This window comes from Rattus norvegicus, chromosome 2 (genome assembly GCF_036323735.1).
Source record: "Rattus norvegicus strain BN/NHsdMcwi chromosome 2, GRCr8, whole genome shotgun sequence".
Lineage (NCBI taxonomy): Eukaryota > Metazoa > Chordata > Mammalia > Rodentia > Muridae > Rattus > Rattus norvegicus.
The window spans coordinates 176,632,597-176,656,008 of NC_086020.1; the positions used below are offsets into that span (position 1 = coordinate 176,632,597).

General features: G+C 43.0%; 2 protein-coding genes across 20 annotated transcripts in view; one reads left to right on the top strand and one right to left on the bottom strand.

Moving 5' to 3' along the window:
* Positions 1-12,697, bottom strand: part of Dap3 (death associated protein 3) — a 28,143-nt gene extending 15,446 nt beyond the window's left edge. For 5 of the 10 annotated variants that reach the window (XM_039102039.2, XM_006232610.5, XM_039102038.2 and 2 more), the window contains exons 1-2: positions 11,363-11,793; positions 4,603-4,656 (exon numbers count right to left, since the gene is read on the bottom strand). In XM_039102039.2, the coding sequence (XP_038957967.1) occupies positions 4,603-4,656; positions 11,363-11,365 (57 nt within the window). In that variant the 5' untranslated portion in view covers positions 11,366-11,793. Of the gene's footprint in view, positions 1-4,602; positions 4,657-11,362; positions 11,794-12,457; positions 12,598-12,635 lie in introns of those variants that run through there. The other 5 variants (XM_063281611.1, NM_001011950.2, XM_063281614.1 and 2 more) reach the window with 5 other exon arrangements.
* Ash1l (ASH1 like histone lysine methyltransferase) overlaps positions 11,797-23,412 on the top strand; it is a 136,456-nt gene continuing 124,840 nt past the window's right edge. For 3 of the 10 annotated variants that reach the window (XR_005500293.2, XR_010063608.1, XM_039102315.2), the window contains exon 1: positions 12,840-21,428. Coding sequence is in view for 2 of the 10 variants with exons in the window: in XM_039102315.2 (XP_038958243.2) it covers positions 21,402-21,428 (27 nt within the window). In the remaining 8 variants the exon portion in view is untranslated. Of the gene's footprint in view, positions 12,087-12,327; positions 12,590-12,839; positions 21,429-23,412 lie in introns of those variants that run through there. The other 7 variants (XM_008761159.4, XM_008761158.3, NM_001107689.2 and 4 more) reach the window with 7 other exon arrangements.

Genomic DNA, 23,412 nt, shown 5'->3' on the forward strand with positions numbered 1-23,412 from the left:
AATTCTTTAACCGTATGAGCCATTTTGCCAACCCTCTTTTCTACATCTTATATTAAGTTTTCCCTATTTCTTTATGTATTGATTTATGTGTGCTATGAGTGGCACAGCATGTGTAGGGAAAGCAAGGACAACGTGTAGAAATTAGTTTTTCTTTCTATCACTCAAGAAGCAGGGATAGAATCTTGTTGGTGAGTCTTTGCAACAAGGGTCTTAACCTGCTTGACCACCTTCTGACCCTCTTTGCACTTAGGACTTAGTGTGTATGTCTGGGACACACTAGCATGCCTGTGCACACACACGGCCAGAAGACAGTGCTGGGCCATTGAGGTACGACTCTCCTGGACCTAGGGTTGGGTGGTGGGTGGGACACCCATACTTTTCTCTGCCCCTCTGGATGCTGGCAGTTCCACTGAGTCTCCTCTCTCGTAGATGGAATCGTGGCTGCACGTGAGATCCCAGCTCATTTTAATGTGGGTGCTGAGATCCGAGTGTGGTCCTGATGCTTGTGTAGCAACTGCTCTTAGCCACCTAGCTGACTCTTCGGCCCTTCATCATTGTGTGTTGTGTTTGTCTGCATTCATGTATGTGTGGGGGCTCCAAGGACCCTCCCAAGTACATGCCAAATCTGAGATATCAGTGGCAGATTTTAATACAAACCAACAGTACAAAGAAGTAGGTTGCTATAATTTTTAGAATGTAAGTCAGGCTTACAGCAGAGGCAGGTATTCTCCCAAAATCCAATGTCCTTTAGCCTACTGCTAGGGGGTCCTTTTCGAGTGGAAATACTTCAGTTTAAAATGAAAACCAGCTGAGAGCGGCCATTGAGCTCGTCTTCTCCTGCTGTGGCAGCCCAGGTTACAGAATAGTCTGTCTCAGGCAGAAGGAAAGAAGGACAAAGAGGAGGGGAGCTAGCTCTTCCAGAAGATCCAGGTTCACGGCCTGGCACACATGCACCTCACAACTTCCTGTAACTACAGTTCAAAGGGCTCTAACACACTCTTTTGGCCTGTGCAGGCATCAGGAGCATGTGTGTATGCAGACACCCAGGAAAGCAAAGCAGCCATATAGATTATAAGGAGAGAAGGAGGGATCAGGCAGCTGCCGTCCTGCCCCCACCATATATAAGGACATTACTGATAGCTGAGGAGGGACCCTCCCTCCTGCTCTTGCCAGCAAAGCCAAAATGCTAAACACACACAAGACTCAGGACAGCAGTCGAGCGATATACCCTCGTACTAGGAGAAGGCACCTTATCTCTTTCCACCCATCATCGTTCTTGTTTTGTTTTGAGACAAGGAAGGTCTCACTATTTATGCCTGGCTGTCTTGGCACTTGCTATATAGATCAGGCTGGCCTTAAATTTTCAAAGTTCCTGCCTCAGCATTTCAAGTGCCTGGATTTCAGGTATGTGCCACAACATCTGCCACATCTGCCACATCTGTGGGATGTCTCAGGGTAAAGATGCTTGTTGTGTAAGCTTGGTGAACTTAGTTACCATAAAGCCACAGAGAAGCAGAAGAACTGATTTCCACAGGTGCATCCCTCCATATACATCATACTCAGGAATCATAAATACATCTTTTTAAAAGTAAGAAAACTAGGGGTGGTGGCTCAGTTGTTGAGAGCACTGGCTGCTCTTCCAGAAGACCCTGGTTAATTCTGGTACCCACATGGCAGCTCACAACAATGAGTAAGTCCACTCTCAGCTATCTATGCCCTCTTCAGGCCTCCATAGGCACCAGGAGTGCACATAGTGCACAAATATAGACACAAGCAACAACCATATACAGAGATAAAATTAACTAAAATAGTCAATGGCCACAAGGTGGTGCTATTTCTACAGTACTCGGATGACTTTAGTTTTTTCCCTTCAGTAAATAAAAAACTAACAAAATGGATTCCCTATGTCTTAAAGAGGTGTCAATGAAAGCAACCTGCTAGACTGACTTCCAGGACAAACAATCCTGTGTCCAATTCCCTCGGCTTAGCTCCAGAGTGAACATAATGCAGTTCCTCAAACACTACCCATGAGGCAAATGAAAACATTTACGTGAACAAACTATACAGTTTTTAAACTGTCTTTTTTTTTTTTTTTTCTTTTTTTTCCGGAGCTGGGGACCGAACCCAGGGCCTTGCGCTTGCTAGCCAAGCGCTCTATCACTGAGCTAAATCCCCAACCCCCAAACTATACATTTTAATCTTTTTTTTTCTTCTTTTCTTTTTTTCGGAGCTGGGGACCGAACCCAGGGCCTTGCGCTCGCTAGGCAAGCGCTCTACCGCTGAGCTAAATCCCCAACCCCCTATACATTTTAATCTTATGTGAATGGGTATTTTGCCTGCATGTAAGACTGTGCTCCACGTGTGCCCACTGGTACCCTCAGAGGCCAACCTGGATTTGGGGTTACAGATGGTTGTGAGCCACAAGTCAGTGCTGTGGATCAATCACAGATCTTCAGGACTCGTAATGCACCCTTTTTGAGACAAGGTCTCACTATGTAATTCTGGCGGATCAGGAACTCACTATGTCAAACAAACTGGCCTTAAATTCAGGGACTTGCTGTCTCTGCCTGCGGAGATTAAAGGCATGAACCATCACACTTGGCCCTTATTTCGTTCTGTGTGTCAGTTTTATGCCTATGTATATGGAAGAGGACAGAAGAGGGCACTGGATGATCAGGAACTAGAGTTGCAGGTGGTTATGAGCCCTCATGGGTTCTAGAAACCAAACTGGAAGGCCATCTGCAAAGCAGCAAGTGCTTGTGGCCACCAAGCCAACTTTCTTGCATCAATATTGGCTTTTACTTCTTTTGTTAACTTTTTTTGTTTTGCTGCACTAAAATGGACAGAGGCTTTTTATACATCTCAGGGTAGGAGTTGGCAAAGGTAAAGGGAAAAGAGAAACAACAAACACCCCCCACCCAACCCTAAACTGTACAAGGGGAATGCTCCTTTTGTAAGGACTCTTGTTGTAATCATATGATTTGTTGCAAGTGACCCTTTCTTCTTAAGTTCTCATCCTTGAGACTTAGGTCTATAGGATTTCCTGTTCTCAGCAAACACAGGCTTGGTCATCTTCATAGGTGTTGCCTTAGTACCACATGCTCAGAATGGTCATTTCTTCATGACCTCTGAACTGTGTGCCTCTGGAGAACATAGACACCATGCCATATGTACACTGGTTAGACCACAGGCTTTGAAGTCCACCAGCCAGCATTTATGTAAGACTGACAACTTCATGGCCTGCTTTCATAGTAGGTTACTTATCCATTCTAATCTTTAGTTTCTGCAACTTTAAGACAAGGATAGTACATTGTCAGGAGGATCAAAAGAAATAAAGCATGCTGGGGGTGCTGGTGTGTACCTTTAGTCCCACCATTTGGGAGACAAAGGCAGATGGAGTTCCTTGAGTTCCAGGCCAGCTGGGGCTACACATGAGATTCTGGTTTTTGTTTTTAAATGAACAGACAATCACTAACACAACCTGTAGTATGACACCTTTGCCTACTTTGAGTCAGGGTTCTCTATATAGCTCTGGTCAGCCTTGATCCTTGTGTCTTACTCTCCCAAGTGCTTTGATTATAGAGTATTGTGATGCCACACCCAATTCAGTATGGCCTTATTTTTGTATTTGAAGAGGTCTGCCTCATTGTATGTGTGTGTGTGTGTGTGTGTGTGTGTGTGTGTGTGTGTGTGTGTGTGTGTGTGTTGTGTGGAGGCCAGAGAAAGTTGCTAGATTCCCCTCACCCTGTTCCAAGTGTCTGTGGAAGGCTCTGCTTGCTCTGTGGATGCTGGGGATTCCAATTCTGGGCCTTTGGTTTATGCAACATGCATTCTTAACTTATGAGTCATCTCTCTAGCCCCTTACCTTTTTTGGGGGTTTTGGGGGTGGTGCGGTGTGAGGCGGCGTGGGCAGAGTCTCATGTATTCCAGGCTAGATTCAAATGTGCCGTGTAGCTGAAGATGACCTTGAGTTTCTGGTCCTTCTGTCTCTACCCCCAGAGTCTGCACTACTGTTATTAGTGCTGCTGCCGCCATGTTCAGTTGATGTGGTCCTGGAAATCTAACCCAGACGTCCTGAGTCCAGTCAGTATTTGATGTCAAGTGTTTTCCTTGACTGCCTCTGCCTTACTTTACTTTCCTTCAGGGGGTTCAGTGTATGGAGTTTACCAATTTGGCTAGGCTACCCAGCTAATGAACCTCAGGGATCTATTTATATCCAGCCTACCAGCTCTGGGGTTACAGCCCATGCCGGCTTTCACTAGAGTGCTGCACCCAAGTCCCCATGCTTGAGTGGCATCACCACCACTAACTAGTCACCTTCCCGACCTCCCGGGACAGTCCATTCTCTACACGATTTCAGTTAACAAAAGGGGCAATAGTCAGCTAGCTCAAACTTACCAATCTGTAAAAACGCCAACTCCGTATCACACATTACCTCAGGCACACACTCTATCTCTGCGTGTTGCTTAGGCAGACTCCCACTTGGCAGGCCAAGCTGGCCTTGAACTCCCAATCCTTAACTTTACCTGAAAGGCTACTTGCCTTAGCCTTCTGAGAATTTTACCTGAAAATGAAGCATGTGAGTAGTCTGTGAGGACTCACCTTCTGGACCCTGGAGAAAAACCTTGTCATTCCTGTCAGCATGGTCTTTGTTCTCTTAAAAAAAAAAAAAGACAAAGAGAAAAAAAGGTAAGCCACTATTTAATAAAAACATATGAGATATAAAAATCTGATACTATCTAGATATATGAAAATTATTTATGCATCAACAAACTGGGCAAAAGACAAGAAAAACCATTTCACTTAGGAAACAGTATGGCAGTAAGTCTAACCTCCTCACAAGTCAGGAAAATGAAACTGAAGCGTCCATAATGAGACACCAACAAAGAAGTCCCACAACAGCTGTAAACCCAAATGCCCTGGAAATCAGTCTTTACAAAGCTGAAGATGTATGAGTATCCAGCTATTCTATTCCTTCATATTACTCTAGAAAATCACATATTCATATACACTGAAAAAGGCAAGAATGTTTACAGCAGAGGAGTGAATTATTTGAAAATTGGAAAACAACAACAACAACAAACTCCAAACCTAAAATAAAATATTCACTGATTTGAGTCACAGTCAGAGAAGAGTCACAGACACAGCAGGAAATAATAAAATGGATCAACCTCATATATATATATATATACAGGCCCAGCAAGGCATGGAACATCTTTAATCCCAGTAGTTCAGAAGCAGAGGCAGGTGGATCTTTCTGAGTTCAAGGCCAGATTGATCTAACAAACAAACCAAGTTCTCAGGGCTACACTGAGAAACTCTGTCTCACACAAACAACAATACTGAGTGAAAATTACTATGTCTCATTTAAGTAAACTAAATTTCGAAACCATGCACTGAGTGGTGGAAGCAGGAAGGTCAGAATTTCAAGGCCACCTTCAGCTACACAGTTTAGGGCCAGCCTGGGATAAATAACATCCTGCCCAAGGGAACCAGCCTCCGAAATGTCGCTCCTGTTTGCAGGTCACACACAGATGGCAAAACTGGACTGAAAGGCAAATGAATTATAAGAATAAGATCTAAAATAACAGTGACACTTAGGGGGAAACACTGGAAACTGGTAATCCCAACAGTAGCTAATAGGTTCATGAGTGTTTCTTTTATTATTACTTTGTGTTTGTCTGTTTGAGACAGTCTTACTATGGAGCCCTAGCTGATGGGGAACTACACAGACCATGCTGGTCTTGAACTTGTACAGATTCTCCAAACTGTCTCCTGAGTCTTGGCGTTGTTGGTGAGAGCAATCACACCAACAGATGGGTCTTTCTCTTCTGTTGGTGTAAAAAAACACCCTGTCACAAGCATTTCAGGAGACAGGGTTTAACCTGGTCTCTGGTTCCAGAGGCATACAATGGGTCGGGTGGGGTGGGGTGGGGGGAGATGTGGCAATAGACATGGGAGGCACAGTGGCGGAACAGAAAACCTTTCTGTCACAGTGCACCTATACTCCGGGGCCATCTCTGAACAATCCACTTCCTCCAGTGAGCCTCCAGCTCCTAACAATTCCACACCCTCCTCAATAAGCACCATCAACTGAGGACCAAGTGTTCAAACGAGTGAGCCTATGGAGATATTTCACAGTCAGGCCTGTTACATTAGTTTATTATTTCATACCATGAGTTTTATTATCTTTTTTTTTCTTTTTTCTTTTTTTTTGGAGCTGGGGACCGAACCCAGGGCCTTGCAAGCGCTCTACCACTGAGCTAAATTCCCAACCCCTTATTATCATTTTTTATACCACATGCTAAATTTATCCTTTTGTATGGTGGAACTATTTAATTAGAAAATTCTACTCTTTTGGTGGTGAAAAGAAATTTAAAATAAAGTATCTCCTCAAGATCCCATCAGAAGTGGGGTATAGTGGCTCATGCCACTTGTAATTCCAGCTCTTGGGATGCTGAAGCTGAAGAAGTTCTTTCTTGCATTGAGGCAAGCCTGGACTCTACAGCCGATTGTCTGCACGCAGAGCTGGGAGCTACAGAGTAAACTGTATCTATCCCATCCCAATAAACAAACAAGACTGGGCGCCCACTGTTAGTCTGAAGCACAGGCTATACGAAACCAAATACATACAACCTTTTCACTATATATATTTCCACAACAAAGTTCAATGAGTAAATTAAGGCATTTTAATAAAGGCCTAATTTAAATACATAGAATTATAGTAAAGACAGTAAGTTGCATGCAGATGGTTCCTTCCCTTCCTCCCTCCCTTCTCCCCTCTTTTGTCAGATGGGATGTCACTATATAGTTTAGGCTGGTGTCTACTTCCTGGTTTTCCTGCCTCTGAGTATAGCATTCAGACTAGTTGCTTTCAAAACTATCTTGGTGCACCTTCGCCTTTTTATTTAAAGGAAGCACTTTATATTATATCTTGTTATACCTGAATTCTTAGCATTATTATTCTCTTTTTATTTTATTTATTTATCTATTGAACACAGGGTCTCTCTGGTTGTCCATCTGCCTCTGCCCCCAGCTGGGCATGACCACGCTGGGCACCAGCATCACGACTCTTCAGTTTTGGATCTTTAAAGAGAAAGCAGTACCTGACGTAGTGTGAATATGCTACAGAGATGGTTCAGGCCCTAGGTGAGGTACAACATAAGACTTCATCAACTCCATCAGCATTCCAATATGTCAACTGCTCCCAGTTCAGATTCCTGAACCTGAACCTGAACCATAGTTGACTTTAACTTTTTCACTCTTAAGATTTATTTATTTTTATGTCTATGAATATTTGCGTGTGTGTGTGTGTGTGTGTGTGTGTGTGTGTGTGTGTGTGTACCATATTCATGCCTATGTGCTGAGACAAGAATAGGGCATTGAAACTGGAGTGATAGATAGTTGTGAGCCCTCGTGTGAGTGCTGGGAACTGAACCCAGGTCCTCTGCAAGAGCAAAAAAAGTTCTTAAGTGAGACACCTCTCCAGCTCCCCTGTTGACCTCGGGATTTGTAAACAACAAATTCTTTCACAGGTAGATTCCTGCACTTCAGTGTAAAAACAAGTACCTAGCACCCGAGAGAGAAAGGACATGGAATCTCTCTCTTTTTTAAAGCATTTATTTATTATATATAAGTACACTGTCATTGTCTTCGGACAGCAGAAGGGGGCATCAGATCCCATCACAGATGGTCGTGAGCCACCATGTGGTTGCTGGGAATTGAACTCAGGACCTCTGGAAGAGTAGTCAGTGCTCTTAACTGCTGAGCCATCTCTCCAGCCCGAAATGAAATCTCTTGATGATTACTACTCCCCACCTGTGTTCCAACAGTCATTAAAGCAACAACAGTAACAAGAAAGTTGTGCAAATTTCACTTGTTACTGTGCCAATACCAGGGAATGCAATGAATGAAGTCCCCAGCATAGTCCAGAGGGCTACAAACCATCCTGGAGAGACTGCTCAGCAGGTAAGAGATCTATCTATCTATCTATCTATCTATCTATCTATCTATCTATCTACCTACCTACCTACCTACCTACCTACCTACCTATCCATCTATCCATCTATCATCTGTAAAGTCTCACACTCATATAGACTGGTCTTAAACTCTCAGTAATCCTCCTGCCTCCCAAAGGCTGAGATTTCAAGTATGAGCTACAACACTTAGCTCCAAATTATATTTTCAATGTCATTTAAAATACCTATAAGGGAAAAAAAACTTGCAAGGACAGTCAGGTGTAGGGATGTATGCCTTTAATCCCAGCACTCTACGAGTTCAAGGCTTGCCTGTTTTTTACACAGCGAGTTCCAGGCTAAACAGTACTACACGGTGAGACCCTGTCTCAAAACAACTATGTAAGAAGAAAATTAAATCATACTGGTGAATCAAATAATTCTACAAAGACAGTTTCTGGGGCCGCAGGGACTGGGCTGGCAGTACTGGGCATCAAATCCAAGGCCTTGTGTATATTAAGCCAGCACCCAACTGTGTGGATTGAGAAAGACTGTATGGAAATTAGTGAAGATTAGTTGTTTTCATAATATCAGTTAGGGAAAAAAAAAAACAGCTTTGGGCTGAAAAAAAAAAAGACTGTTATTGAAGTTTTACTATGAAGTGCTTGTCATGCAAGTTTAATTCCTGGACGTATATCCGTTAGGCACGGCAGTAGATGCTTTATAATCTCAAGAATGGGCTAACGTGGAGACAGGAAGGTCACTGGCTAACCAAATCCAGCTTCCCTGAGTTTCAGCATGTGACTGCTTCAGAAAACAACAACAACAACAACAACAACAACAACAACAACAACAACAACAACAACAGCAACAACCCTGGCATAGCAGCAGTGGCCTTTAAATCCAGCAATGGAGGCAGAGGCAGGGCAAATCCCTGAGTTCAGCCTGGTCTATAGAGTTCCAGGGATACCAGGGCTACACAGAGAAACCCAAAACAAACAAAACAAGAAAAACTAGTAGGATGGCTCCTGAACAATGACATTAAAGCTGACCTCTGGCACCCCAAGCCTGTGTATGCACACCCAGCACATTAAACATATTTTATGTTGCATTTTCTGCTCCTACTTCCCCAGGCTTGGTTCCTGGAAAAACAATCTTCTGTGATCCAATACCTTCTTCTGTCCTATTGGACACACACATACGCACGCACGCACGCACGATGCGAAGACATACATGGAAGCAAAACACCCATACACACAAAATAATAAAGAACTTTTACTATGAAGGCAGTGTGGTGTAGGGAAAAAGTTAGGTTCTTTTTTTTATTTTTATTTTTATTTATATGTTAGTACACTGTAGTTCTTTTCAGACACTTCAGAAGAGAGCATCCCATTACAGATGGTTGTGAGCCACCACGTGGTTGCTGGGAATTGAACTTAGGACCTCTGGAAGAGCAGTCAGTGCTCTTAACCCCTGAGCCATCTCTCCAGCCCCCAAAAGTTAGGTTCTTAAGAGACAGGAAATTAGTCTAAAGATCCAGTTACAGATGTCTTTGAACTTCAAGCTTCACTGGGAAAATGAAGAGTATCTCCATTTGCTGTTGTAAGGGTTAAACAGGAACAGTACAGTAGTCTATGAATGCTTCTCAGTCTCAAACTTTCTTTCCCCTCTCCCCCCCCCCCCTTTTTTTTTTCCGGAGCTGGGGACCGAACCCAGGGCCTTGTGCTTGCTAGGCAAGTGCTCTACCACTGAGCTAAATCCCCAACCCCTCCCCTTCTTAATGCTGTTGTTCTGAGACAGGGTCTTATGGAAGGAACCCAGGCTGTACAGTGGTGGATGACCCTGAAGTTCCCATCCTCCTGCCTCTGCTTCCCAAGTGCTGAGATTATATCCTTGAGCTAGGCTAGTGCTAGTATTTAAGTATGTGACACTGATTTTAACATTTCCATTTCCTTTGAGACAGACCATGTAAAGAAGCCAGTCGGTCGGCACACAGGCAAGCACACACATACAAAGTTGCACACAGGAAGCTACTAAAGAAAGATTAGTGTAAACCTAGGTGGGTTCTATGAATCGGCTAGGGCTTGGTTAGCAAAAGTAATTTCACAGCAAGGTAATTAATGCTCATTTTCTCTTTAACTCAAAGGAAACATGAAGACAATCCCTAATGCATACAAATAGGGAAAGGTTGGGTTATTTGAAAGCCAGGTGTGGGTTCGTGCCTATAATCCAACCACTAAAGAGGCTAAGACAGGATGGCTGTCAGAGTTCCAGGCAAGCTTGGGCTAAAGAGTGGGACTGTGCCAACAAACAAACAAACAAACAAAAACACTCAAAGGACAATTAAACCCCTACTCCAAAAGAGACTTAGTATTAATTGAATGTGTTTTGGAGATAATGAGACATAGTGATATTTAAATAAAGGTAAGAATTCACAGATAAGAAAGGAAACTTAAGTAGTTCATTCCTCTAAAATTTTGCTTTGCTTTTTGTGGGAGACTAAAAATGAGCAGATCAAACGTTGGGGTTTTAACATCACATAGTTCTGAATTCATTCATTAAATGTCAACACAGAAACAAACATTAGCAGCCAATGAATGCCACAGGTCTGGTTTAACTAGCAATTTAGATGAAAAGAACACAAGCTACCAATTACACCTACAAGTCTTATCAACATCGACAACACCGTAAATGATAACAATAATACTCGGCATTTTCCCTGTGCCCAGGAGCTAATTCTATTTTACATACATGATCTCGTTATTTCAAACTCCAACCCTGAAGGCATATTTTAGGGTTAGCTAAGTTTTACAACCAACATCCCATAAATAACTTAGAAAAGTAACTTGAAGGCCTAAAAGATCAAATCCAGAAATAAAATCTAAGTGCATGGTTTAATCCTCTAACAAACTGGTTCTCAACCTGCGGGTGGCGACCCCAGGGGGTCCCATATCAGATATCCTGCACGTCAGATATTTACATTACGATTCATAACAGTAGCAAAATTACAGTTCTGAAGTTGCAACAAAAATAATTTTATGGTTGGGAGTCGCCATGTGGAACTATAAGGGTTGTTGCATTAGGAAGGCTGAGAACCACTGTTCTGACATCAGGCTGCCAGTTGAAAACCGAGCACGCACAATCTTTGAGAAGTGCACAAGGATCACACAAACACCGTAAAGGATAGGTACCCTCTGGCACTTTAACAAGGTTAAACTACGTTAACATACAAACAGATTTTCCGCCCGTTCATCCTCCAGTCTCAGGTCCGCAGCCACAGGTCTAGACGATGCCCTCTTGGAGGGTCACGAACACTGCTGCCCTCACTCCCTATCTTGGGGCAGTTCGCATACACGCTCCTTTCCCTCCTTCATCATCTCATCCCCTGTGTATTTCAGTCCCCTTACCATGAGTCCACCACTAGTACTTCTGTTTCGGTGACCCGCACACACCGCCAGCGGCTGGATCCGAGGCGCCCGTCCTGCAGCTGTGAAGCAAGCTCGGGTCGTGTGGCAGGAAGCTACCCAACGCGCAGTCGCCGCGGCTGCAACCACAGCCCAGCGGAGGGGCACCGCGCCACCCGCCCCGCGGCCGGAAGCGGGTAGCAAGCCTCGGCTTTGCGGCGGCCCGGCCCAGGAGGTCGGTGCCTAGGTTCCTTAGCTCTCTACTCAAGAGATTCCCGACCCGGTGGCAAGCCTCCTCCGCGCGGGCGTGTCCGCTTCTCCCCTGCCCCGGCAGCCGCGCGCAATGGAACGTCCCGCGGGGGGGATTGTGGGAGGTGCACGCTCTAGGGGTGGGGGCGAAGGCGGCGGCGGCGGCCGTGGCTGCCGTTGGTAGCCGTGGGGGCGGGGAAGGGAGGGAGGCTAGCCGAGGAGAAGGAGGTGGAGGAGGAGGAGGAGGTGGAGGTGGAGGAGGAGGAGGAGGAGGAGGAGGCTCGGGCTCGCGCCACGGAAGGTACGCGTGAGGGCCGAGAGGGAGTCGGGAGCGCGCGAGCTGGTGCCCCGGAGCGAGCGCGTCGGTGTTGGCGGCGCGGGGCGGCCGGAGGCAGTGGTTGGAGGGCGCAGCTCGCGACCAGTCCAGACACATTCGGAAGCGTGCGGGCGGGCGTGCGCGCTGCGCGTCCGGAGTCGGGTGAGGGGGGGGCGGCGGGGAGAGCGCGCGGAGGGAGGAGTGGGAGGCGGGGGGTGGGGGGGCACGAGGCGCCCTTCGCTCGCTCGCTCGCTCCCTCCCTCCCTAGAGCTGCCGCCGCCGCCGCCGCCGCTGCTGCTGCCGCTCCCGCCGCCATTTTGGGTTCGCTTTGCGGAGGGGGGAGACGATCCCGGTCTCGGTTGCCGGACCCGCCTTCCCTCGGTTCCCCCTTTCTGACCTAGGCCTTTGGCTTCTCCTCTTTCGCGTTTCCGCCGGTCCGCTTACCCGCTGGCCGCCTCCTGACAAGCGGGAGGGTTACGGTGTGGACCCAGAGGAGCCGAGGCACCAGGCTGCCACCCTCTCTCCCCACTTGCCTGCTCTCGGCGCTCTCGGCCTCACACGGTGAGTAGTGCGGTGTGAGCAGGCCTTTGAAGGCCCAAGTAGTCTCTCCTTGGCTACTCGTGATCCACTGTCACCCCCCGGACCTGGACCTCCGGGAGAGCGGGGTAAGGATGGGGGAGGGGAGAGCAGGGAAAGGGATCCTGAGCTTACCGGGAAGTCCCTCTAGGCGGGGTGACGGGTGTCCCTGACCAGCGGGCTCTTGGTTTGGGGGAGGGGGACGGGAAAGTAAGCGAGTGGAGGCGGAGTCGCTTGTGCCCCTGACAGGTTAGTTTGTGTAGTAGGCCCGATTGGAGCATCTCCCAAGATTTAGTTTAAGCCTGTTTAAGTATGGGACAGAAGTAGCAAGGGAGATGATCTTCAGCGAGTAGTTTACCTGTACAAGATCTGTGGTGTTCTCTAAAGGCGGAAATATGTGCAGACTTGACATAGTGATCTGAGTGTTAATAAGTTTAATAAATGTCACTGGTTAGTTTCTACTTGGAAAGAAATGTTTTGGGTCTTGAAGACCAGACGGTCTGTTGGTCTATAGCTGCTGTGTTTATATGTGTATATGCGAGGATGGAAAGTGTTCAGGAAGAGTTGCCTGCATTTGGGGAAGTTCCTTTTATAAGTTAGCTTATTTAAAAACAAATGCTGGGACGCGTCCTCTAGGTCGATAAATGTGCATGTATTTTAGCATTAGTATGATTAGTATGATAACACAACATGCATGCTAAAATCAGGAAAGGGAGAAACTTGACACAGTCAGTGCCTTTGAATAGTCAGTTGTGTAAATATGAAAGCCCAGAACATCATCCTCAGAGTGATCGCTATCAGGCTGAGAATAAGGGGAGTTGTTTTGGCCATGTGGATTTATAGTAGCGCTTATGTTAGCATAAAGTTTTTAATATTCAGGATACTTTTTCAGTTTCTCTGTAATCCTAAAACTCTGAAAATTACAGGAAAATAGGAGATCCAGGCATAAAGAAGTACTTTTCCAAGGTCATGTGTTAAATTAGTGGCAACATTGGAATATTTTGATTACTAATTTAGTAGTGTATTGTCCATATCATAGTGCCTCAGGAGATTGTAATTGCCAAATACAAGTGTATTTGGAAAGGAGGTAAATATGATTGATTAGATTATGCTTGGGAGAGCTTAAAGTATGAAACATGTATAGAATATACATTGTTTTTGCCTGTCCTGTATGAGATAGGTAGTTATAATTTTGATGTGTTTACAGAGCAAGCAGAGCACTTCTGACAGTTTAGTATGTATGACAGTTAAAATGCTTCCACAGCCTACTTTGTATAGGTGTAGCTGTTTGTGGCTGGTTGAGGTTTTTTGTGCAGGGGAAGGGGAGAACATCTGGGGAATTATCCTGCTAACAAGCATTCTACCAAAGAGCCATACTCCTGTCTGGCAGCTTGACTTCATTTCTACCAGAGAAAGGACCTTTTTTGACTCATCTAACAAAAATATTGGATACCTAATAATTGATAACCTGTCTTGGGGTAAGAATTATCAAGATCTGTTGATTAGCTTGTTGAAGTAGGTAGGGATATATAAGAGGGGAATTGTCAATATACTAAGAGAGCAAATAAATCTGTGGAATCGAAACCACCAAACCTTTTCTAAAAGCTTTCAGTCTGAATGTGGTGGTGCACACTTGTAATCCCAATATTCTGGAGGCTGAGGCAGGAGGATCATGAGTTCAAGCTCTTTTCTATGCTTCATATTAAGTTTAAAGTCAGCCCTGGTTTTGGAAGACGTTATCTCAGCAAACAAGGGGCTGGAGATGAGGCTCAGAGCGAAGAGCACTTCCTGCTCTTCACAGGACGGGGTCCCAGCTCCCAGCACCCAGTTCAGGCAGCTCACAGCTGCTTATAACTCTAGGGTATCTGCCTCGCCTTTCCAGTCTCTGCTGATGAATACACACACACACACACACACACACACACACACACACACACACAGGAGAGAGAGATAGAGACAGAGAGAGAGAAAGGTCATCCAACAGGTGCTATGCTTGTAACAGAGTAAGCTTTTTGGACAGTTTCCTTTTGTTGCCCAGGACCTATTATGTGGCCCAGGCTGGCCTCAAATTTGAGGATTGTAGTCTTCTTGCCATAGCCTTCTGGGATTATAGTCATGAGCCAACTCGCCTGACTTCTTTGGCAGTTTCTTTTGGCATTTATGAGTAAACTGTTTTTGGGATCTGTAAATTATTGATATGTGCCTTTGGATATTGGAACTTCTTGGCTGGACTGTAGGAATTCTTCGAAAGGCTAATTTTGTAGTACAGATCCCCTCTTGGAAAATGAGGAATCTTTGAACTAATTCAACTGTATTATTGGATGTTTCCTAGTCTAGAACACACACACACACACACACACACACACGCACGCACACACACAAATTTATCCTGAGAATCTGAGGAAATAGAGACCTTACATTTAATGTATAGATCAGGCTGGCCTCAGACAGCGATCTGTCTACCTCTTTGAGTGCTGGGATTAAATGCATGTATCACCGTGCCCAGCTATTAAGTATATACTTTTGAGAGCTTAAGTTGTAATGAAATAATACTAATTCAGAAGGTCTTGTTTTTAAATACCTACTTTCCCCTTGTATTTTCTTTAGGAGTAGAGATGTATTTAAGTTTGAAGGTGAATGCTGTAGTAGTACTTGAATGTGTCATCAGGAGAACTTCAGGATCAGGGTTTTAAATTTGTCCTCAAGAGAGCATTTAGAAAAGTCTAGGCAGGAAGATGATTGTGAATTCAAGGCCAGCCTGGACTACATAGTGAGTTCTAGGTTAGCCTAAGCTGTAAAGTGAGACTCTCAGAAAACCAGACAGGGAAAAGAGAATTTATCTTTCTGCAGTTAGTAAATAATTGTGGACTGTGTTTGATAAGGATATGTAATGCAGTACATCTTTATATTCTGATTTTTGAGAAATACTGTCTTTTTTTCCTCAGTTGTATGTTGAGACAGATGATTCCTCTCTCTGATTCTTCTTTGATAATGTGTTTAGTTATAAGCACATTTCACTGCTCCTACATGGAGAACACTTAAGATATGTAGTGTCTGTTATTCTAGAGATTTCTTTTTTTATAAATTTATTTTTTAAGATTTTATTTTATTGTATATGAGTACACTGTAACTGCCTTCAGATGCACCAGAAGAGGGCATCAGATCTCATTACAGATGGTTGTAAGCCACCATGTGGTTGCTGGGATTTGAACTCAGGACCTCAGGAAGAGCAGTCGGTGCTCTTAACCACTGAGCCATCTCTCCAGCCCCCATATTCTAGAGATTTTAATCCAGATGAATCTATGACTTGCATAATATTGAGGACTCTGACTAGAAGGTTGAATTGAGATTTTACAGCTTGTGAAGGGTTTTTGATTATATTTATTATTTTAATTAATATTATTATGTATGTGCTTGATGTGTGTCTGGGTGTGCTTTTCCTGGTACACATGTGGAAGGCAGAGGACAGCTTGGTAGAGTTGGTCATCTCCCTGTCTTTGTATAGTTTCGGATCAGAATCAAGTCTCCAGGCTTTGGAAGCAGATCTATCTATTGAGTTACGTTGCTGGTCTTGATTATTAGAAGGCTATAAAATGCATATACTGTATGTAAGGTTATATACTTATAATCCTTTCAGGGGCTAAAAAAATGGCCATCAGTTAAGAGCACTTACTGCTTTTGCAAAAGACAGGTTTGATTCTCAAGTACTCAAATGGCAGCTTACAACTGCACATAACTGTAGTTCCAGAGGATCCAGCACTTTCTTCTGGTCTCTGCAAGTTCTGGGATGAATGTAGTAGGTATAAACCCATTTGGGCACAATCAGATACACATAAAAGTAAAAATAAAAATTTAAAGTGCCTTCACATTGGGTGTGGTGGAACATGCCTTTAATCCCAATAGCTTGCTTTGGTTTTTGAAAAAGGGATTTCACTAGCCCAGGATACCACTATGTTAACCTGTAGGGGATTTCTGTAAAAAGGTCTTGATGCCATTTGGGGATACTTGGTATAAAATTCAAGGATCGTTTGATAACTACCCATGAATCCACTATTTGAAATAAAAAGCAATTAGTGTACTTTGAAAAAAGTAAAAGTTTAAGAAAGGCATTTAACTTATTTTAGAGAAGGAATTTTAACAGGATAGATTGTGTGGGTCTCAGTAAAAGTGCTTTGTCTTTTTTTTTTTTTTAAGATTTACTTTATTTTATGTGTATTTTGCCTGTATATATGTGTGTGTACCGTGTGTGTCTGGTATCAATGGAGGATCTTGAGAACATGTGGCTGTTGGCTCCTATGTGGGTGCTGAGTACAAGTACAAGCATTATCATGTACTTATCTCTCCACTCCTGTTCTCTTATTTTGTATTAGAATGGCCTCTGTAAAACTTTGTGAGGGCTGGAGAGATGGCTCACTTGAGTGCTCTTCCAGAGGCCCTGAGTTCAATTCCCAACAACCCCATGGTGGCTCACAACTGTCTGTAATGGAGATCTGATGCCCTCTTCTGGCATGTTTGAAGATAGTCACAGTGTGTTTCATATACATAAAATAAATAAAAAAAAAAACTTTGAAAAGTTTTTTTTCTCCAGTACTTAATGAGTATGTCCATGGTGTTGTTTTATTGGTTGTATATGCATATATATTTTTTCACATATGTATATATTTTTTTTTCTTTTTCTTTTTTTCGGAGCTGGGGACCGAACCCAGGGTCTTGCGCTTTCTAGGCAAGCGCTCTACCACTGAGCTAAATCCCCAACCCCCACATAGGTATATTTTGTCCTTTGTGTATTTCACATACTTTAAAATTAACTTTTTTTGGATGTAGTATCTCACATAATAGCCAAGGCTATCCTGGAATTCACTATGTAGCTCAGACTAACCTCAAACTCAGGAAAGTCATCTTGTCTCTGCCTCCTAGGTCCTAGAGTTAGAAGCCTGAGCCAGTGTGACTGCATATGTAGAGGGATCACTTAAGCCCATAAGCTAGAGGTCAGCTGGGTAGCATTTTGAGATCTTGTCTCAAAAACAAAACAAATACTTAAAATCTCTTTCCCTCTCCCCTTCCCTCCCTCTCTCCCTCCCTCCTTCCCTCCTTCCTTCTCTCTCTCTCTCTCTCTCACACACACACACACACACACACACACACACACACACGCACACACACACAGACGTTCAAATTCTTATGGAACAGTAATGGAAAAAAACCCAGACCATCCAGTTAAAGGTCTGCTGGGTTATGTGCTAAGACCCTGTTTCAAACAAACCAAACCAGGAGTAGAAAAAGATTATGTCTTGTTTTTACATTGTGAACTTCCAAATATCTTGCAGGGTATTGGCTTTACAATGTTAACAGTTCCACTGGCTTTGGCTAATAAAGATGTGGCCATTTCCACTCCTGCCCATTTGTTTGTGCATAGTGGAGAAGTCTGACCCGGCAGTTGCAGCCCCCCCCCCCAAACCTTCGTGTTGTTTTTTAAATTAAGTATGGTGGTATGAGTATTTTAAGGAGTTTTTAAAGATACATATTTTTATTGGTGTATACACATGGGAGCAAGAGAGACAGAGACAAAGAGATACTGAGAGAGATTACATTGAAGGGCCACAAGAGGGCATCAAATCCCCCTGGAGATGGAGTTAAAGGTGGATCAAACCTGGTGCTGGCAACTAAATTCTGGTCCTCTACAAGAGCAGCAAGCACTCTTCTTACCCGCAGAGCCATCTCTCCAGTCTCAGTCTATTTTAAAGACACTTTAGAGCCTTAATATTTTCTGTGAGTCTTATGTGTCAGCCTTCAAAAACAATGAGATACTTTAAACCTTGTTACCACAAAAAAGGAAAATGTTCATTGTAGTTGGTTTTTGTTTCTATCCATGCTTCTAGTTCTTACAATTTTCTCAGTTAGCTGTAATTTTTCATGTTTCTGTTTTCATTTGCATACATGTATCTGTGTGTTCTTGTGAGTGGAAGTGGGAGGAGGACTTCAAGTGTCATTCCTTCTAAGTTGCTGTCTATCTTGTCTTTGAAATAGGGTCTCTTACTGGCTTGTGGCTCAACTAGTAGGATAGGTGGACTGAATTGCTGGTAGCTCCAGCTATATATATCCTAGCATTGAGATCATAAGCAAGCACCACACCTGACCGTTTTTACATTGGTACTGGGGCTCAGAGTCAGGGCTCTATACTTACAAAGCAAGAACTTTATCTATCAGCTGAGCTTCCACCCCTCTTCTGTTTCTTTGTATGAAGATGCCTTTCTACTTGTCATCCTAATAGATACCTGGAAAGGTAGAGTTTCATGTAGCTTAGGTTGGCCTGCAGCCTTGAACTTCTGTTCTTCCTGACTCTTACCTTCCAAGTGCTAGGATTATAGGCATATGCTAAGCCTGCCTCAGAAATCTTTTTTTTTAAGTAACTGGGTCATTAGAATTGTTAATAGCAAGAGTCTGGTGAATTTTTTTTTTTTTTTTTTTTATTAACTTGAGTATTTCTTATATACATTTCGAGTGTTATTCCCTTTCCCGGTTTCCGGGCAAACATCCCCCTCCCCCCTGAGTCTGGTGAATTTAAGTTAAATATAATTACTATTTTAGAGTTTCATTTCTATCATTGTGTTTTACATGTTTGAGGAATCTATAAATTTTTAGTATTTATTACTTTTACTCTTGATTTTTTTTAATTCTAAAGAAAGTTTTGTTTATGTGTATAATTTTTGTGGCTGTATGTTTTTCTTTATCATTTGTATATCAGGTGCCTATATAGACAGAAGTGGGGGTTTGATCCCCTGGGATTAGAGTTAGAGATGGTCATGAGCCACCTTGTGGGTACAGGGAACTGAAGTCCTCCAGAAGAACAGCAGCCATTTTCCAGCTCCTGTTCTTTCGTTCTTATATTGATACTAATCTCCATAGGTGTGTTTATATAACTCTTATATGACTCTATTTTATGGTCATGGGAATTAAATTACTTGTGCTAGCGACGACTTGGAATCTATGTTGTCAATAGGGAAGCCCTCTAACAGTGAAAGTGGATGGAGATTCCCATCACTGCTTTTAGCTGTTCTCAGATTAGTCAGAAAAGCTAGTTGGTATCATGTTGATAGTTTTCTATTGTTTTAGTCATACTGACAAAATGTTAAAAACATTTTCTGTGGAATCCAATTACCACAAAGAAGTGAGTTGGCATTGGAGACATTGAACAAGAGCAGAATTGTTCTGCCTCAAGGCAGCTAGCTACTCAGAAGAATGAAATCCATATTGGTTTGATTTTGAAGTTTGATGATGAACACTATGTATGGGCAGTTGGGAAATTGTACTTACCTTATGTGGTAAGTGTTGATGATGTTCATGTGGTGTTCATGACGAGCAGAAGCAAGACAGTGACAGCAAAGGCTGCTCTTAAGCTGAGAGGATGTTCCTGAGAACAGACATTTTAAATTGTTAACTCCTTAAAATTTATTCAGTTGTCTAAATTTATCTTATTTTGAAATTGGGTCTCATTCTAAGTTCAAGTTGGCCTGAAAATCACTATTTAACTCAATTTTGTCTTAAACTTGATCCCTCTGCCTCAACCTCCTGAATTCTAAGATTATACACATTTGTTACCTTACTTAGCATAGTTTTTGTTTCTTTTTGGGTTTTTTTGTTTTTGTTTTTTTGGGGGGGATAGTGTCTTGCCGTTTTGCTTAAGGTGATTTGTTAAACATGCATCTCTCTCTCTTTTCCTCCATCTTTATTAACTTGAGTATTTCTTATTTACATTTCCAGTGTTATTCCCTTTCCCCATTTCCAGGCCAGCAGCCCCCTAACCCTCCCCTCTCCCCTTCTATGTGGGTGTTCCCCTCCCCACCCTCCCCCCATTGCCACCCTCCCCCCAACAGTCTAGTTCACTGGGGTTCAGTCTTAGCAGGACCCAGGGCTTCCCCTTCCACTGGTGCCCTTACTAGGATATTCATTGCTACCTATGAGGTCAGAGTCCAGGGTCAGTGCATGTATAGTCTTTGGGTAGTGGCTTAGTCCCTGGAAGCTCTGGTTGGTTGGCATTGTTGTACATATGGGGTCTCGAGCCCCTTCAAGCTCTTCCAGTCCTTTCTCTGATTCCTTCAACGGGGGTCCCGTTCTCAGTTCAGTGGTTTGCTGCTGGCATTCGCCTATGTATTTGCTGTATTCTGGCTGTGTCTCTTAATATTTGACTCTATGTTTTGTCTTGTTTTCTGTATGTGGTACCTAGTCATTTTACTCAAACAGTTTTGTTTGTCTCAAGGAGGACAGTATGTCAATTATAAATTAGTTTTGTTTTGGCTTCTCAGTGTAAATGGTATTGTTTGAAATTTGGAAAGGACATTTTTAAGGTTTCCTAGTTCTGCACTGCTGAAATGAAGACTCCATAGTTCAAGTATTTTCTGACTAAGTCCAACAAGGGCAAAATGGGAAAAATTTAAAAGATATCTTTGAAAATAAGAAATGAAAAATTGATGTTTGAAAAATAGGGCTCAAAGGGATTGAATCAGTCATGTAGAATAATCACCAGGTGAACATTCTGTGTTTTCAGAGGTGATCTGAAGGTACAAATCTTAAACAAGTAGAGATTCCATGTCCAACTAAATGATAAACACAGGTTAGGAAGTTAATGTTTAGATGCAAAGAGATAAAAATAATGAGTAGTTACTTTTTTTAAAGCTATTTGTTTTGTATGCATGCGTTTAATTTTGAGGAAGGAAAAGTCAAGTAATAACAGAACAAAGTTAGGATTTTGATTAACAAAGTTTTTTTGTTTTGTTTTGGTTTTTGTTGTTTATGGTTTTTGGTTTTTTAAGACAGGCTATTATGTAGGCTATTCTGGAACTCACAGGCTGACCTTGTCCTTAGAAAGCATCTGCCCCTGCCTCCCCAGTGCTATGATTAAAGATGAGTGCCACCACTTCTAGGCAACAAGTAAGTATTTCTTAAATGCTCCTATGTCAGTTAAAAATAAGTTTTAATTCAATTAATTGGGCTGGATGGAGGGGCACATGCCTTGGTACTTGGGGGCAGAGGTATGCAGACCTCTGAGTTTGAGGCAGCTTGGTCTACATGGTTCCAGGACAGCCAGAGTTACATAGTAAGACCCTGTCTCATAAAAAGGGTGTGTGTGTGTTGGGGGGGGGGGTTGGCGAGATGGCTCAGTGGTTAAGAGCTCACAGGGCCATAGCAGAGCTTGACTCCTAGCACTTTCGTTGGGCATCTCACAATCACTTCCAGTCCAGGGAGTCTGATGCCTTTGGACTGTATAGGTACCTGCACTCAGACATACACATAATTTAAGATAAAATGAACCTTTAATTGCAAAACAACCATTAAGAGTTAGTGAGATGGCTCAGGTAGTTCAAAATGCTTGCCACCTCACCTGAAGGAATACACATTGAAAGAACTAACTCCTTCAAGCTGTTCTCTGATATCCATGTTGCATATGCATGCCCGCCTCGATATAAGTAAATAAAGTGTAATTAAAAAAAAAAAGAGAGTCTTAGAATTATCCTAACAAGTGTTTGGATAATTGTGCAAGACTGCTAAGTTACTCAACATTTTCTTTCTCAGGCTGTAGAGATGGCTCATTGGTTAAGAGTACTTTCTGCTCTTGTAGAGGACCTAAGTTCAGGTCCAAGCACCCACCTAATGGCTCACAATTATCTGTAACTCCTGTTCCAGGGAATTTGACTCCCTCTCCTGACTTCTTAGGCCACTAGGCTTGGATACAACTATTCACACTCAAACACTCAAACTTTAATAAAATATTAAAACAGCCTCCATCCTACATTTATTTATTTATTTATTTATTTATTTATTTATTTATTTATTTATTTAGAGATGGCATCTCACATTGTGTAGTCTTGGATAATCTTAAACTCACTGTACAGCTCAAGTTGGCCTAAACTTATGGCAGACCTCCTACCTAAGCTATGCAGTGTGAGATTAAAGGTGTCAGTCAGTATGTCAGAAAGGAAACACTTTCCTTCAATTGTTTATGCATTCATTTATCAGTCAACTAACTACAGGTTTTCAGTGCTCCCATAGTTTGTACTATGTTGTGGGAAAGGGACAGAGACATACATTTTCTTTGTTGTTTTTTGAGACAGGGTTTCTCTGTATAGTCCTGTCTGCCTAAGAACTTGCTCAGTACATAAGGCTGGTCTTGAACTCAGAGATCACCTGCTTCTGCCTCCTGGATGCTGAAATTAAAGGCATGCACAACTATGCCTGGCCAATGCATTTCAATTTTTAAAAAATGTTATTATGCATGCACATAGCTTTCATACATACTTCAAGAGAGAATGGATGTCAGAGGACAGCTTCCAAGAGTGAGTTCTTGCCTTTTGCCTTGTTGAGGCAAGGTCTTATTTCTGCATGGTGGTAACTCCAGACTAGGTAGGTAGCAGTTTCTGATTTTCCTGTGTCAGACTCCTAGCTCACCTTAGAAGTGCTTCATTTTGGGGGCACAGCCAGTTACATAGTGAGACCCTGTCTCATAAAAAGGGTGTGGGGGGTGTGAATGGGGGGCCGCCCCAGAATGCTGGAATTGTGGTGAGCCAGTGACCTGGGCACGGTGATACATACTTTTAATTCCAGCATTCTGGAAGCAGAGGCAGAGAGATGTAGGTGAACCTCTGAGTTTGAAGTCAGCATACATAGTAAGTTGCAGGGTAGTCAAGGATATAGTTTGATCTTGTTTTGTTTTTTGTTTGGTGTTTGGTTTTAAGTGGACTTGTGAGATGGATGACTCAGCCAGTAAAGGTGCTGGCTGCCAATGGTGCCTGCCCTAAGATTGATTCCTGAGACCCACAGACTGACTCCCTTCAGTGAATTTAACTTCTTTTGAGTTTGCTTGATAAAATTTAATAAACATAGTCATTGCCATTTGGTGACAGATGATTATTTGTTT